Raw genomic sequence first — 18,332 nt, 5'->3', positions numbered from 1 at the left:
CAGTCCTAAAATCCCCGGAGAACAACGAGAGTACTGAACTCACTACCCTAACAAGAACTACCATGGCACTAAACTCTACATCCTGCAGAGTTGTCTTGCAATGGATTCCTGAGCACGTCGACATAATAATATTTGGAAGCGAATGTGGCGACGAGCTGGCGAGGAAAGGAGGACAAAGGGAACAAACCCTCCTCAGCCCCAACTACCAGGAGGAAAAAACACTCATCAACCGATGCCCAATGGAATGAGACACACCCACAACACAGAAGAAAGTACCCAATCTACCAGCTCCCAAAAGCCGACCAAGTGATTATCTTCAGACTCAGAACAGAACACAACAGGCTGAAGCAGCTCATGTTCTTCCTATTCAAGATCGGTGCTTGATGGGTCCAACTGTCCTCGTGGTGCCATCCGCCAAGATGCACAGCATAAAATTTATCCAGGACTGCCCACTAATGGGTACGGCAGGACAAAAATACTGGCCTCAACCTAAGGACATACACCAGAAGATATGGCAGCCCTCTCGACCTGGGAATCACTGTGGAGTTCATCAACACTCAACACTTTAGCCCTCACCATCTAATCTGCCATGAAGAACGAAGAAGAAAAAAGAAGAATCTCGGGCAGCAGATATGTTCTACATAATATATGGAAAGGATATCAGATAAAAATTCTCTTTTCTAATTGCCCTTTTGATTTGTATGACTTTCCCTCTAATTCTTACTCTAAGCAATATTATATAGGCGATTTAATCTAGAGGAGGTTGTGGCCGGAGTAAGAATTTGTAACAATACTCCCAACCCCCTTTTAAAAAATGACCTGTTAATGTAAACCCACAACAAACACATGGCTTAGGTTCTACAAACCTGCAACACAAGAAACAGCATCAACGTGTGAGTGACATATAAATAGAGGCATAATGTCCTTGATAGAGACAAATAGAAATAGATAAACACTCAGATCCGAGTGAGAGAGACAGGAGAGAGAGAGAGAGAGAGAGAGAGAGAGAGAGAGAGAGAGAGAGAGAGAGCGATTTTTCTTTAAAGGAGTGTTTGAAGCTTCACCTCCTTTCCTGCTCTCTAACCATGTTCTGTCGTCTGCTTTCGTCGCCACTTTCTGCCCCCATTCCCTCTCCTTTGCCCCTCTTCTGGGCTCCTAACTCTTTCTGCAGACTTGTATATATAGATCCTCACTCTTTCTTGCTGATATATTTTAATCACACCCCTGATCGTAGGGTAGGGAATATCTAACACCTAACTTTCTCGGATAAGGGTGAAAAATCTCTAAAACCCGTGTGCAAATTGCGTAGATAAGAGATCCAATCGGTAGTCCAAAATTGATAAAAATACTTGCTTCGGCCGCCACCCGTACAAAATTCAAATTCAAAATTAATTCCTACCAAACTGAAAATGTTTAATGTGTCCCGCGAGCTCATATCATGACCTTATGGAGTTGCGAGTGCCGTAAAACACTTATAAAAACCAATATATTAATAAATACGTAAATATACAATGCATATAGCCTATCAATAGGCCTTTTTGTATAGGCCTATTAACTAAGCATACTACATAATTAGTGCCTGTGTTGCCACACTTTCGACTTGTATAAGTAATATCCTCGATTACCATTACTGTTACATGTAATATGTCCTCAGGAGAGCGCTTTTCTGTTTCACGTGAAATAAAGTGAAAGTATCACAAAAGCTGTTCACTCTGTGCTGCTGTTTGTTGTTTATTGCTTACATTGTTGTCGCATGATCAGTAAAAAAAACAACAACAAGTGTATTCAAAATTTGTAATTATTATTGTGTTTTTTCTGAGATGGAATGCTTCAAAACTTGTTTCGATTTCGACAACAGTAATGATGCTCGGTTTCGTTTTTCTCCCACTACCATAATATTGTTGCTTCCTGGAGTACACAGGAGCTTGATGATTACCTCTCTTAATTTTGTACTTCTAGGTAGCGTATCAGGTCGCTGAGATGATGCAAATATTGTTTCTCCGCAAATTTACGAAAATATAAAATAAGGTTTGCTGCCATAATTAAAAAAAAAATTATATATAAAACTTTTAAAAGATTTATTGGTAGTTGTAAATCACCATGATCATAAGTAATTTGAAAAGTGAGAAATAATGAGACAAAACTTATCATTATTATTATTATGTCTGTGAAACTTCCGAATTCTACTTTTTATCAGGAGATGCGAAAAAATGGCTTCCTGGTGGAGTAGTTCTACCCTTCCTGTATTACTCACAGCTGTTGTTCTTGGCTTGTTTGTTCATTCAGGTAAGGGGGAAATGTCTATAATGATGTAGGTTTGAAGTGTAAGTGTTTTGACGTTAAGTTTTGATCTTAGTCTCAAGGAACATTGTTCTGGTTCCCATGATATCATCGGTGAAAGTGACTCAGTGACTGCTCTTGAAACCTAATCTAGGCTACTCAAGTCTGCCTAGCCTAGTCTACTGTAGATTCTAGGTCTAGATGTAGAGTACATCCTGTGGTGCGATATACAGTAAGCGATCTTTTGTGGATATCTCTGGAAGTTACAGGTCGATCTTCATGATTTTTTCACCAGAAGTTAGAAAAACTTCCTCTCTATACGGTGTAGCGCATTACTGTAACAGCAGTTTAAAATTTCTATATGTTGTGGTGGTGTTTGTTTGGTAACGTGTGTCTGGTTTGGTGCGCAAGGTTTCTGGTTTGGTGCAACATATCGTCTTGTTGGGTGCGCAATAGTACCATGTTTACAGCTCTAGATCTAGATCTAGCTCTTTTCTGACACTTTTCATCTTTCTCTATCCTTGCTTTGTCTTCTTTTCCTTGCAAGAAGTTCCTGTACTGACCATAATGGAAGGCCAAGGTCAATTAAAGGCGTGTTCTTTTTGGGAGCTGTGCGCCCCCTGACAGGAGATTTCCTTACACCTTGTGTATGTGTTTTGATAATGGATAAAAAGAAAGGTGCTGTGGACACAAGAAGGGGAAAGAAGAAAACAAGAATAAGACTATGGCCGGCACTATTTCTCCGAACGTTCGGGAAAATAAAGCTGGGCACTATTTCTCCGAACGTTCGGAAAAATAAAGCTGGGCACTATTTCTCCGAACGTTCAGGAAAATAAAGCTGGGCACTATTTCTCCGAACACTCTGAAATATCATCCTTTCCCCCAAATTTCGGATATTATATAGATCTATAATTATAGTATGGGCCTACCAAAGATTGTTCGTATACAATATGGTTCAATCGGTCCAAAAAATGTCCGCCGTAAATATTTATATAAAGAAATGCTACAATTCCAAACAGTTTTTCGCTATAGATATGACGTGTTGCCTATGAAAGGTGCTGCTTTTAAACGTAATGTGTTGTGTTCACTCGTGTGCTGTCTAGATCTAGATCTACGGAGGGTTATTGATAACTACACATAGAACTGGCATCTGCGTTTGTCACTGCTGCGACCAATGTACTGACACTGGCAAGCCCCTTAATGTGTGTGATTCCATAATTTACATGTAATATCCTGTACTTTTAAAAAAAAATTACGCACATTTAGGGTTAAAACTGCCAATCTTCTTCGGACAGGTGGACACACGCCCTTATTTGTTAATGTTTGTTGTTGTTTTTGGGCTGTTCTAATTTTGATTTCTTTCTGTTATGAAACCTTTCTTTTTCACGTTTTTACACTCATCTAAAAATCTCATCTAGACTAGCTGTTGAAAATTTAAATAGATATAGACCCAAAAATTTGCTCCTGTGTGTGTGTGTGTGTGTGTGTGTGTGTGTATGTATGTGTGAGTGTTTGAGTGTGTCTGTGTGTGGTAGTAAGTGGAGAGTGAGGAGTGTGTGTGTGTGTTTGTTTGTTTTTCGGGCTTTATTTCAGCCTTTATTCAGTAACAGTTCAAAGTATACAAAAATAGAAACACAGGATCCATTCACTCCAGGACTCATGAGTTATTCGTCTCTTTCAGTTTCACTCTTTCATTCAATTCCCGTGTTCTCTCCCGCGGCTCATCCCCGTCCGCATGACTTTCATACCCCACCCCATCCCTCCAGGCACACACAAAGAAAATCTCACTTGTTCCCTGCGAACCATGGACAATAATATAGGCAAAACACCGCCTGAGCTGCATTCCTTTTGTTCGTGAGCTGTGGACCAGGCCAGGGGTGGTCAGTGTCGTCGTCTTTTAGTTGCTGTCGCCTGTGGATACACTCGCACATTCTTCCTTTCACCCGCTCTTTCACTCACACTGTCTCTCCATCCACAGTTCAGCTCGTCATACGTTCAAAAGTTGCCCACTAGTTATGTTTAGTTAGTGTGTGTACATGTGCATGATGGTGGTGGGTGTGTGGTGGGTGTTACTGAAGGTTGTCTGTAGGCGGGCTTGCCATGCGGTACGTGTTCCTTCCCAGACCAGAGGCAGAGGCAGAATGAAAGTTGGCGCCGAACTCTCGCAATAAATAGGCAAAAAATCACGAGACCGGAAGCCGAAAACCGTTCGGAGAAATAAAGATCGGCACTATTTCTCCGAACGTTCGGAGAAATAGTCACTTCGTAAGACTATACCTAGACTAGTATTTTAGAAGGAAAAGGACAAAAAAGAAGAAGAAAAAGACGTGAAAAGAAGAAATTGAAAAAGAAAGGTGCTGTGGACACAAGGTCAAGGAAGTGAAAGAAGAAAACAAGAATTAGACTATACCTAGACTAGTATTCTTTAAGGAAAAGGGCAAAAAAGAAGAAGAAAAAGACATGAAAAGAAGAAATTGAACATTTTGGAGATTATATTTCCATATTAATTAATTTTGACATGAATACATTAACTTATCATCTTCCAATGGCAATATAATGCATCCAAATGGAAGGAAAACAGTCTGTTTCAGTGCACAATGCAGGTCATAGAGAAATAACTTAATAAGTAAAACAAACAAAGGGCCTAGAAGCCACACTATCAATGCCAAATAGCAAAAAAGCCGATATTGCGCACGAAACGGACTGCCCAAATTTGGTCCGCTTCAGTGCGCAACCCTATCTAGCACATTCTTGGGCATTAAGAAGCAGCCTGCGATAGTATTTATCGATTCTAGTATACATTCTACGATACATTAGAGCTAGATTAGCTAGATGTGCTAAATAATCGACTACTCAAGCGCTTAGTAAATTGATCGATACCGGTTACGAAAACCATTAATATGAAGGGGCAAAACTTTCCGACACCATAGAATCACGTGTGTTGACAGGAACCTCCAAAACGAAAGTGAAATAAGCTGCATTCTGCGCATGCTCACAGAAAATGACCTCGTTTTCGCTGTTCTTATCCAAAACAAAGCAGGAGACCGGGGGTTGCGCACCAAAACAGTAGCGCGGTGATGCGGGCCTACTCTAGTCGTAATTTAGATATAGACTCTAGATCTTCTATATTCTAGATTTAGATAAATAGATCTAGAGATCTAGATAGATTTGTTTTAGAAAGTGGCTATTCTCACCCGCCCGGAAGTTCTCGCAAGATCAACTCCTCCCCTCTTCTCTCTCTCTCTGTCTCTTTCTGAATACTGTCTATCGGTGTGGACGATCAAATTGACCAAAACAAAGTTAAAAAATGATGTTAAAACACAAAAGTAAATTAATTTGGTTGTCTACAAAGATGCTACAGCTATTTAACTTTTCGAATCGAGCCGAACTACGCGGGTCGCCATTTTGTTTTGCCCGGAAATTCTCGCGCTACTCCTCTCTCTTTCTCTCTCTCTCTCTCTCCACTGCCCACAGACAAAATTGTACGCTTTTAGTAGCTACAGTTGTAATGGAACGTTTGTTCACGGCACAGAATTCTACAATTTTTCTGTTATCACAGTGTAGAATTCTGTGGTTTAGGGTGAACGCAAAATTTGGTGAACGCACACCGGGTGAGAATAGCCACAAGACTCGCCTGCACTATTCTCACTCCGGGTGAAGTGAGAATAGAGGTGGCCTTTGTTTGAACTCTTGTCCTACGTCTGTGCTGAGATGCGAATCTTATCAGCAAGGCCACCTCTCTATTCTCACCCGGGGTGAGAATAGTGCAGGCGAGTCTTCACTGACTCACTTTTGGCTATTCTCACCCGGTGCGCGTTCACTGTTATAGACTAGATCTAGGCCAACAAATTTTGCGTTCACCCTAAATGCCCGCCGCCTCATTGATACGCCCCCGCCCCCCCCCCCCCCCCACGTTTCCTACTTCCTTTGTTGTAGAAAAAGGTAAAATTGAAGATTACTTGACCACCTGGCACCTGCATATTATGAGCTGTGTAAAAAAAAAAAAGACCGATTCGTTCAAATACACAACCTGTGTCATTCGATTGTTTACCAAGAAAAAGTTGTGTTGCTGTGTAGAGCTGAGCATACGGCAACTTTTGATTCCATAGACCAGCGCACAATTCATTACGTAGATCTACGTCAAGACTATCTTATTATTGTAATAATGATCAGTTGCCGGGGGGGAAAAGACTGACGCGTATGCGACGTTCAAAGCCCGGACCGATAGTGCCCCCCCTCCCCGACACGCACACAGCCACACGTGTGCAGGCCGCCCATCCTACCCCGACACACGCTAACGAGCCATCTTTAATTGCTTCTGATGACCTCTTGACAAATAAACATTTATTAGAAGAGCTATAACTTTTCAGGCCGGCCTCAAATTCATCATAAGATTAAAACTCGGCTCCTGCACAAAACGCCTCTTTGCCTGAAGTGATCCCGGTCTCTACCCAGCCTGAGGCGAGTCACGAGTGAGGCAGGACAGGAAGCCGGATTCACGAGTCACAGGAAGTCGGAAGTGATGTCATGCTGGACAAGAATCAGAGTCCGAATAACATTTTTTCATATTCGGACTCGAGTCCGAATAATCACTTCGTTTATAAAATGAAATGACCTGGGGTTGGAAAGGGGATAATATAGGCTATTATAATAATTTAGCAATGACAATCAGGCTTTCGCGCACAGCCAAAATTTGGGCAATTTTTCAGTAGTTCCCACACCGCAATTGTTATTCGCCGGTTTTGGCCTCAAGAGTAGGGGGAGTTTCAGCCCCCCTGACCTAATAAAAATATGGTGGGGGATTCAAGGGGGGGGGGGGGGGGGCTGAATTTTACCATAATTTGATTGAAGAATAACGGACCAGCGGACTGATTTTGCCTATGTCTCAACCTTAGGAATTCATAATTTTCCCGTTTTTGATATCTCTCAATGGAGAATCTCGGACCGGTAGATCTATTCATTAAAGTTATGTCAGGGGGGAGACCCCCCTGAACCCCCCTTCCCCCCCCCTCCACCCCAACCACCCGCCCCACCTACCCCACTTTCTCGCGCAATAATGTATGAGTGGTCCGGTATTCTTCAATCTTCCCATTTGATGTTTTGCCGTTCATCAAACATACAGATCTCGATGTAGATCTAGGCTCAAATAAGGGGGGTGTGAACTTCCGAAAAAGCACCGAAATCTGGTTCACGTTTGCGGGTGAATTTTTGGATCGGGTCGTAACGATAATGACTTACTTTAGCAATGCCAATCGGACTTTCCCGCGCTGCGAAAATTTGGTCCCCGTTTGCGGGTGATTGTGAGGACCCGGCTGAAGCGTAGGTGACAAACTTTGTCAACCTCGGTCTGCTCTATTTTCGAACCAATCCGAATGAAACTCGGCAACCAATCAGAAAATAGGGCAAACTAATGATCTGTGGACGTTGAAGTTCGTACACATGAATTAACCTATACTTTTGGTGTCGCAGGGCTTGAAATAGACAGCGGCAATTTGCCTTGGTGCCTTTGCAATTTGCCGTAATGCCCTTAAAAACAAAGAGTCAACCGCGGCAATTTTTGCCGTGCCCTTGATTTTTTTGTTTTAAAAAGATTTGCCACCATCAAAATAAATCACTATTTGTCCTGTGCTGTCTCTTGTGGAAAAAAAGAAAAGAAAGTTTTTTGGAGGTTTAAAAACAGAATCTACTACTGAGTGGTCCACTTTTTAGGAGTATTTTCCTATATATGGGTCATCCATATTTTGTCGACCTTTACAACCCCATAACTTTTTTATTTATGAACCGATTCTTAAAATTCAAGAAGTATAATTCGTAAAATTGAAAATTCATTCTTAGGTACCAAATAAAAAAGGGCTAAAGTTTAAAACTAAATTTTCATTGGCATTGCTACTGACTTTCTCTTCTCGAGCTCGTTCTGCTCTATTTCTGGACCAATGTGAATGAAACTTGACAACCAATCAGAAATAGGGCAAACTAATGAATTGTGTGGAAGTCGAAATTCGTACTCATAAATTAACCTACTTTTGGTCAGGGGCGTGGCATCACTTCCAGAGAAGGTGACGCCAAGAACAAATTTATGCACCTCGAATTGCCTACTTATTATAAACTGTAGATCTACTATATACGCCTTTTCGTTTAATTTTAACCCTTAGAGTGCTGATCGCGACCACCAGTCATGACGGCCCGAACTTCCGTAAAGTGCTGATTGCGACCGCCGGTCGCGATAGACATTGGCATAGTTTAATTGATATACGAAAAGAACGATGTATTAATTTTCATACTGCTGGCTGGTAGGATATGCTGAATTGATTTTGCCCGCCATTTTCTTGTCATGGGTTTCGATCGAGGCGCGAGGAGTTTTTTGTTTCACGTTGAAGTCGAGTGACTGTGAAGTCTGAAAATCCGCGATTGCGACCCGTGACAAACATAAAAATAGTGTCGCATCAGATTCAGATGAAGATGTTCCGCGTATTTTCCTTGAATCGGAAGATGATTTCGAGGGTTTTGATGCTAGAGCTAACACTTTGTGGAATATAACGTAGGCTTACGAAGCTTCTAGACTGGTCTAGTTCTAGAGATCCAATGAACCGGCAGTTTTTATTCAGTCATTTCCAACACCACGACTACAACAACAACTTTACAAAATACTTTTTGCTTCAGATATTCATAAAGAACTTTCAATATTCTAAAACTTTTATTCTTACCTTCATTAAAAATTTTGACAAATAAAAAAGTTATTAGCCAAAAATTTGCAAATCTGGCGTTTTTCCAAAATAAATTCAGCACAGAGGGAAAATATAAGGAGAAAGAAGTCAGCGCTCTAAGGGTTAATACTGATACAGGAACACCTACTTCCATACGAGAAGAATATATAAGTGCCAGTACAGTCTTTTACAGCCATTTCCAAAACGTGAGACGATCTTGAGACTCAGTGGTGCAAAAATTATTTTCTTACCAATTTGACTCCCTTTTCAGGAGGACTTTCATAACGAGAAACCACTAGATTTATATGAGACAAAGTAGAATAGAGGGGTAGGGCTAAGGGTAGGGTTTGGGTTAGGGCTAGGTCTCTTCATTGTGTTTGTTGGGGTGGTCACTCGTTACTGAAGTCCTTCCCCCTTTTCTGTCAGTGCTCATATTCCTGAAGTATCAGAGCATAGATGATAGAGATGTAGGGTTTTGGAGATATAGGTAGACTATTAGTTTGACAACCACTGTATTTCTTGTATGTAACAATGATGACAAAAACAGATAAGCCGTAAGGCAAATTATAGACTTCAAATTCCTTTTGTTTAGTAAACCAAGACTTTATTCACTATGGACTCCATTCATAATGGTATAAATGACAAGCATTGTAACAATGACGCACGCGGCCGTGCACGGAACATGTCATCTTTATTATATGTACAAGAAAGGGTACACATTGGACATTATCATTGTGGGGCTCGCCCCCTCCTGATTAAGGTAAGTTTTAGGGTTAGGTTCTTTTTTTTTTTGTTCTTCCGTTCCAAATATATATGTGCGGAATGAAATCGTTATTTTTTTTTTTTCTCTTCATCTCTTACCGCGACACGTGCGCCCGGAAAAACCCCAAACAAAAGTAGACCGGTACAGAGAAAGCCACGCTTGTCCATGGTGGCAACTCAAACTACAGAAGTCCTCCCTTTTATGTAAATGAGGTAGACTCGACTCAGAACTTTACTTTTGTTTACCTTTTTTTTGAGCCGGTCGAAACAGCTTTTGTAATTTTGCAAAGGAACCTCGAAAAAACCCTTTGAGTTAAAAAATAACTGCATTTTTGTGACTCCCAATAACATCAACTGATTAAATGGGCAGTCGACTCAACCACCAGTTGACATTATGGGGAGTCGACTCCCAATAATGCCTTCCTTCCCGGTGTCTTTTCTAGTACACACACACACAAGTAAGCTTTCTACTTAGGCGTAATAAGTGTTAAGAATACACACAAATAACCTCTTTACTAAAATAAAACTATTTATTCATCATCATTGCCTTTTCACCCTGCTCCAGGGTATAAGCCACGAACAAACACTTTCCACCTCTCTCTATCCCGGGCTAGCCTCTTGATGTTATTCCATGTCTTCCCGCTTTACTGTTCTTCTCCAGGTTTCATGCGGTCTTCACTTTGATCTTTTACCTTGTGGATTCCAATCCAACACTTTCTTTGTTATGCAGCTGCCTGACTTCCTGAGAATATGTCCAATTCATCGTCACTCCTTTCTACGTCATCTCTGACTGGGATCCGTCTTGTTTTCCTTACCACTTCCTCGTTGGTGACCCTGTCTGTCCATCTGATCCTCAGTAACTTTCTTAGACACTTGTTCAAGAAAACCTGGATGCTCTTTATGCAAGTCTGAATGTGTTCCATGTCTCACATCCATACATCAGGACTGACTTCACATTTGAATTGAAAATCCTCAGCTTTGTTCCTAGTGAGATGTCCATGGTCTTCCAAATCCTATTCAAAGACATGAAAGCAGCCTGTGCTTTTCCAATACAGGACTTTATTTCAGCACCTGTTCCTCCCTCTCTATCAATTATACTCCCAAGATAGCAGAAGGATTCAACGTCTTCTAGTGAATTCCCTTCTATTGTGACCTGCTCCTTTCGTTGTGCATCTCTATCCTTAGGACCTTTGACTTTTTTGAGTGGATCCTCAATCCTACAGACTCTGATAGGCTGTTTAATACAGAAGTCTTTGTTGCATCTGTTCGAGGGTGTGCGACAGAAGCGCCTAGTCATCCGCAAAATCCAGATCGTCCAACTGTGTCCATGGGGTCCACTATACCATTTCTGTGTCCTCTGATGGTTTTCTTCATGAGCCAATCAACTGCCAATATGAAGAGGAAAGGTGATAGCAAACATCCCTGTCTCACACCAGTCTATTTATTACAAAGCTACTATTTGGGACTAGTCTGGTTTTGGCCCCAACGATAACTATGAAGTGTAGGTTTTGGCTCCACCGAAAAGATCATTTCTGGTTCTAGATTCTATTCTAAACGATTATCCTACTTAACACTTAACTTTTCAACGCGCGTGCCGATGTGATGCTTGATGTGCGGCGAGCGAGAGATATCAAGCCTAATTGCAAAACATCAAATAGTGTTTTGGATGATAAAACATCGATACCGTATTATTTAAGTCGGTATCGATACCCAAAACTGGAGAATGCCACTATTTGTATCACTGTGTGGGATCGTGTGACACCGTCACCTTGCTTTTTTGCTTCTCTTATCTTTCAAATGAGTTTGGTCTTACTGGGTAGTTCTGTACTTGATGTGCGTTGTCTGATAGCAAGCTATTTAGCGACTAAACGATGTACAGCAATTAGAAGGAAATTAATTTTAAATTCAGAACAGAGACCAATAAATTAAATAGCTGTCTTGGATTGCTGCATATAGACCTAAATGATTTTTGTAAAAAGTACACTTCACTAAAGAGGGTAATAGTAATTTAGAAAATAAATGAAAACCTTTTGCATTACATGATTACAAAAGTATGAAACTGGGCCAAGTGGTGCATGTTCTTTGATGACGCAGCTGGCGGTTGATGGCAAAGGACAAATTTGGGAATATCAACGGTCTACTATCAAGCTGGTGCCAGAGAATGCAGCCCTGATCCAACTGTCTCTGTTCTTATCTCCATCTCAAGCCTACATCTTTGCCTCTGCCTGTACTGTCTTATCATCCATCAAAATGTGAATGGGTGGAAATTCCACCTGATCCACCATTTTCATTATTTATGGTTATTTAAGTTTAACTGCTAAAAGCCATTATTTCTCCAATTAAGGGTTGTATACAAAATAGTAGTCTGTCGCTTCCTGTTCCCCCAGTGTCATTGTGCTTTGTTTTGCTGAGCCCAAGATGAATTTATTTTTCTTGTTCTGGCTGTATTTGAATGCTCAGTCACTTGTCTTTGTAAGTTTGCAATACCAAGTGGAACTGATTTTGCTGCTTCTGCACAATCCCGTTTTAGTTGTTTTTTTGGTTTTGATGATCTTGTCAGTTCAAGTCTAATAGACATTTGTCTGTAAATATTTCAGCCCACGGAATCCGCACAAAAAAGAAGATCTACATTGATTTGAAAACACAAAGTGCTTGCTTCAGGAACTTTAATGCTACCCATCAAGTTGGCTGTGCCTGTAAGTCCACATTAAAGTAGTACCTCTGTCGATAATATAGTTTGGTGTTATTATGAAGGTCATAATCTGCTGAAGTTCCATTTTTGTGTTATAACTAGTACTGAATGTTACCCTGTCGTTATAAATCATTTTGTGTTTGTATAAAGTACAAAGGACTAATATGTTGTGATTTTATACGACATGTATTTAATTTTCTGTAATTTAGTAATTAGTGACAATGTTTATTTGAAGTGCGCTCATTATGCCTACTGTACTGTAGTGTTAATGTGAATTGCACATAATGAGCTGTACTTTTGTGTATGCATGTGTTTCTTAGGATATTTTACAGAGGTTGTTTTTTTCATGGATATTGTTCTGCCATATTTATGCAAAGTATACATTGTACACAATAATATGTTAAATTCTGGAAGAACAATGTGTTTTTTCTTTTATTTTGTAAACATTCTTACATCATCTTATATTTGAATTTAATTAGTTGTCACCGCAAAAATAGAAATGATTTCAAATTTTCCAAGTGAGACCTCATTTGAAGAAAGCTTTTTTCAGATTCAGTTCTGTCTGAATTCTGTGTCAGTGTAATGTGACATGAAAAAAAGCTGTTCCCATAAGCTCCCCTCAGTATTCCTTGGGGGTTGTATCCCTTTCTGCTCTCTGGCTATTGATACAGAGCCAGTATTGTGCTCACAATTATTTTGTTTTTGATATGTATTGAGTAGCCTTTCTTTCTTCTTAGTTCATGAAGCTTCTTTAAAGTTTTTTTTTTGGTGGTAAGTAATCCATTTTTATATTGTTTATAAAACAGCAGAAATACAGAGCTTCGATCTACGACACTGACATGCAAGCTCTGCGACAGAATCTGAGCTTCAAACATAGGAAGAATTAGCCTTGAAAGAAGCTGCATGAAGAAAACCTAGAGACCATCTTAAGCTAAATTGACCGTCTGCATAGACGAAAAGAGCCATATATATTGTTTATAATAATTAATCTAGTCTACGAGCAGTTGTGCTGTGTTATGTATTCACAATGTACAACAGATCTCATTATTCATTATGCCAGCGCCGCCACTTTCTACTCTTTTCCCCTCCCTCCTTCCACAGCGGCTGAGGGAGGAAATGTTGGTATTGTGTACTACTTGCATACAGAAGATGATTACCAGTGGGTGCTGAAAGAAGGCCCACATGCGCCATACATAGCTGTTGTCAATTCTGATGACTTCAATGGGTTTGTCTTCTTTTTTTTTTCATTTTGTTGGCACTGCCGAACTGATATTTTTACTAATACATAGCTGACAGTTAAATGCAGTTGTATTTACATTTTTACACCTGTTTTTTTTGTTTTTGTTTATGAAAGTGATTTACAACTCTTTTGGTACAATTGAAATCTTTTAACAGGTGGGCTGTGATCCTTCCTCTTGCTTCCGCGGCATGAATTAGCTTTGAGCCCTTGCCACCAGCACACCGGTGGCGCATAAAAATGCCTGTATGCCTAGCCACCGCTACTCTGGTGAACGAGACCCCATCCCCAAACTGGCTTGTCTGCGAAAAAATGCGCGTACGGAAAACAGCGTTTGCTTCACAAGACTTTATTGATTATTTTGAAGATCTTTCTGAATTAGATGCTGGTAATGACAAGGGAAATCCCTGAGTGGAATATGAAATGTGATTCTGAAGATCATATGAATGTTGGTAACATGGCTCAGGAGCTCAAGCAGAAGGGACGGTAGCTTCAGGAGGTCAGTGCTCGAAGGGTTGATAAAGTTACTCATGTCAGGTGAATTCAAAACATTTTGGAACTCCTAAAGGACTACTAATTTTGTGAAGTCACTTATATTATGTCAGGTGAAAATTTGAAATTTTCGAACACTCAAAGGAATAGTTTTGTTTAACCCTGTCCGTACGCCCTGGGGTCATTTTGTACCCCTGGGGTTGTATTCTTCACATTTTAGAATACTTTTAGTACATAGATAGATCTCTTTGAAACTTTCAGTATTTCTCAAAAAATAATTTTGACGGACTGCTATGCAAAGCGTACAGATCGGATTAACGAGTAAATTTCCTCTTTGGAAAGTCGTGGCACTGAGTTCTCCACTTTGTATGGGTACGATAGTAAAACACGATGTACGAATAGAGTTAATAGTTCATATCTGATATATCTGATATGAGTGTGACAATTTTCCAAGGCTGACGTAGTATCATCATCATCCAGTGCCAGATCTGCGACAGACATCGGCGTTCATGGTTCTCCATTCATTCCTTTCCTCAGATGCTCTAAAAAAAAGCCTCGTTTCTCTGTTACCCTTTTGTTTAGGTTCCTCAAGTATGTTGTTCTGGGCCTTTCCCTACCTTGCTTACCCTCAATTTTGCCAGTGAGAGCTAGATGTTAAAGACCCTTATGTCTATTTATGTGTCCCAAAAACTGCGTTTGTCGTTTCCTGATTGTTTTTAACATTGAGCGTCCCACGTGGGCTTCATCAAGCACTACCTCATTTGATTTCTTTTCCTTCCACGATACTCTTAGCAGTCTCCTAAGAAACCAGATTTCTGTTTCTTCAATTTTATTTTCACTGTTTTTAGTGATTGCCCAGCATTCACAGCCATATAGAAGGGTTGACCAAACATAGCATTTCAGGACTTTCATTTTGGTGTTCATTGAGATGTTTCTATTGACGTAGTATAGCTTTAGTAAATTTTTCTGTGGTAACTCATCAACATCATTCCACAATTCAATTTCGGGGGGGGGGGGGGTTCCAGATAAAGCCGTTATTCTGCAAATGTACTTTTTTTGTGTGTGTTTGATCAATGTTTTTCAATACTCTGCGTGCTGAAATGTGTTTTTAAAAAAGTGTTGAGCCCCCCAAAAAAGACCAATGTTGGCAAATTACCGTAAGTATTAGTACCGGTACTGGGTTGGCTATCTCAGTTTTCTGTGCTTGAACATTTTTTTTTTACATTGGTTTATATTTTTTAATGAAACTAATAGAACAGGTTTGTTCCTACTAGTACAGGGGTATGAGGTTGAATGTGCCATCCCGTTTATTTATTTTGAACCATTTGTCCTCCCCCCTCCCCCCTTTTTATTCCCTCCTCCCCCCCTCCCCGCTTTATTCGATGCCTTGGAGTAGTTTCGTTTAAATACAATCTTGGAAAAGTTCGTCTTCTAAGACACCATTTTAAACAAGTAAGGATTTCGTTCGCAAGCAGTGGGAAGGGATTCCACAGTGACTTGACCAACGGTTCGTTTGAGTATGTTCATCTTTTGGGTACCCAGCTTGTTATTATCATAATTATTACTATTATCATTATTATTATTATTATTATTGTTGTTGTTTTGTTATTGTTATTATCATTATTATCATTGTTATTATTATTATTATTTTGGCATTATTATTATTTTTAATATTACTATTATTATTATTATTACTATTATTATTATTACTATTATTATTACTATTATTATTATTATTATTATTATTATCATTGTTGTTGTTGCTGTTATTGTTATTGTCATTATAATCATTTTTATTGTTATTATTATTATATATCTTTCGTCTGTCTATGTTTTTTGTTGGCCACAGCATGAATGTCCGTAAACTGGTCGGCTCGGACCGTATCAAAGGCATCATGGTCATCAAGGCAGACAACTCTACTCAGGCACCACCTCCGTTCTCCTCCGTAGATGCCTGTCCTAACGACAGATATGGTGAGATGATGGTGTGGGTGGTTGGAGGGCGCTCTGGTGTTGTCTGCTCCTCCTTTCCTATCAAGCGTCTTATTATCCTTATCTTCTCTCCTACACCTTTTGAATTCGTGTTATGGTCAAGTAACACCTCTAATCTTCAGCAGCACCAATATGACCTAGTTGTGTTGCAAGTGCTGTAAAACTCTTACTAAAACTTTTAAAAACATTGATCTTCCTTATCTTTGCTCCTTCTTTTATTTGAAAGTTACGGTCTTGTAACACCTCTAATCTTCTGCTTCATCAGTTTGCCTAATTTTGGCGCAAGTGCTGTAAAACTGTAGTAAAACTAAGAAAAACTTTGATCGTCCATGTCTTTCCTCCTTCTTCTTTGTGCATATATAATGTCAAGTAACACCTTTAATCTTCGGCAGCACCAGCGCGTGAATATGACCTTAATTTTGTTGCAAATGCGTAGAGCTCCTACTAAAGCTAACAGTAGATGGTTGATGGGTGCTCTGATGTGGTCTGCTCCTTCTTTTCTATCAAACATCTTTCGTCCTTATCTCTCTTTCTTTTTCGTGTTTGTTACTCTTTTGTAACACCTCTAAGCTTTGCAGCACCAATGTGACCTCACTGTGTTTCAAATGCCATTAAACTTTTATTAAAACTATTAAAAAAAGCGTTGATCATCTTTATCTTTTTTCCTTCTTTAATTTTCATATTACAGTCCAGTAACACTCCCAAACTTCAGCTGCTCCAATATGACCTTGTTGTGTTGCAAGTGCCGAAAACTCTTGCTAAAACGAACTCTCTTTTTTTTTTTGTATGTTACTATTTAGTATTACCTCTATTCTTTGGCCACACTTATATCTCCTTGTTGTTTTTTCAAGTTCCTTGAAACTCTTACGAAATCTATGAAAAGGAAATTTAAAATACAATAAATTCCTTGAAACTCTTACGAAATCTATGAAAAGGAAATTTAAAATACAATAAAAACCCAATGTGTTAACAGATTGTTTCATCTTTTCCCCTGGTGGACAGGTCTGTACAGCAACCACTCGGAGTACGGCGACTGTAAGAAAATGACCTGGAACCCCGCAGGCACAGGCCTCCACTTCCAGGACCTCGGGGTGCCCGTCTTCGTCTTGTCTGATCTGCAGGACATTAGCACCATCATCAACAAGGTGATTGCTGCCTCTGGCTCTCCTTTACCGTCTCGTCAGATATCTACTTATCTTATTCTAAGCAGCCAACTCTGAACATGACGATTTTGTTATTTTTGTCCTGAATTCTGACTGACATCACACAACCATTCCTATTAATAACTTCCAGTCAGATAAAACCTATCCCTAACAGTGGCTACAATGTTGGGTTCTAAATAGCTAAAAAGTGTATGTAATAGCCTTGCTTTATATTTTTTTCACTCTTCTGTAAAACTTGAAGTCACTGACACAACGGACAACAAGGTGACTGCTCGCTGGCTGTCTCATATTCTGTTGTTTGATTACTGCTTCCTCTCGTTATTTTGTGGGTGGTTGGGGGGTGTCCCTGACACTATCATCTATGGTCAACCAGGTGACTTGCTGTCTCTCATTCAGTTGTTTTATTACTACTTCCTGTTGTTGTTTTGTGGGTGGTTGGAGGGTGTTATTGACATTTTCTTTCCTGTCTTGTTCTGTTGTGACCACTTTCTATTGGTGCAATATGGGTAGTTGGAGGATGGTGTTTTTGACACCATCGTGAGCACGGTAATTGTTAACTCTCTTTTCTTGCATATTATACGCTTCGGTAGTCTATGGATTAGGCTACCGGACTCGTAGTCGTGTGGTTGCAGGCTTTTTTCATTTTTTGGTAAGTGTTTTATGGTGCTCGCAACTGCATAAGGTCATAGAGCATGAGGTGACAGGTTTGAGCTGCAGGCCCGACGTTGTGTCCTTGGGAAAAGCATTTTACTCAAATTTCCCTCACTTCACCCAGGTGGGAATGGCTACCTGGCCATAGACAGCAAACGATCTTGTCAGTATGTTTGTGTTTTCGCCCTTATAAACTGCTACTTGCACTGTGTGTTTCCCAGGAAGTTGAGGTTGTTTCAGAATGCTCTCAGGTCTGCTGGGGTAATAATATAGATTGTGAAGGGCATAGAGCTTGCTGTTGAGCGGGACTTGGGGCTATACAAATGCTATCTATCCATCTATTATTATTATTATTATTA

The 18,332-nt window shown here is 40.0% G+C and overlaps 1 protein-coding gene across 1 annotated transcript in view; it reads left to right on the top strand.

Moving 5' to 3' along the window:
• Positions 1–2,173: 2,173 nt before the first annotated feature.
• The window catches only part of LOC100533532 (nicastrin), a gene marked incomplete in the record, with an annotated part of 45,611 nt that continues 29,452 nt past the window's right edge, over positions 2,174–18,332 (top strand). The window contains 5 exon segments of the mRNA XM_035973777.1: positions 2,174–2,286; positions 12,344–12,442; positions 13,540–13,663; positions 16,017–16,141; positions 17,162–17,304. Of these exon segments, the coding sequence (XP_035829670.1) occupies positions 2,211–2,286; positions 12,344–12,442; positions 13,540–13,663; positions 16,017–16,141; positions 17,162–17,304 (567 nt within the window).

This window comes from Aplysia californica, unplaced genomic scaffold, assembly GCF_000002075.1.
Source record: "Aplysia californica isolate F4 #8 unplaced genomic scaffold, AplCal3.0 scaffold00030, whole genome shotgun sequence".
Lineage (NCBI taxonomy): Eukaryota > Metazoa > Mollusca > Gastropoda > Aplysiida > Aplysiidae > Aplysia > Aplysia californica.
The sequence above is the reverse complement of the archived record's forward strand: the minus strand, read 5'-3'. Positions and strand labels throughout refer to the sequence as shown.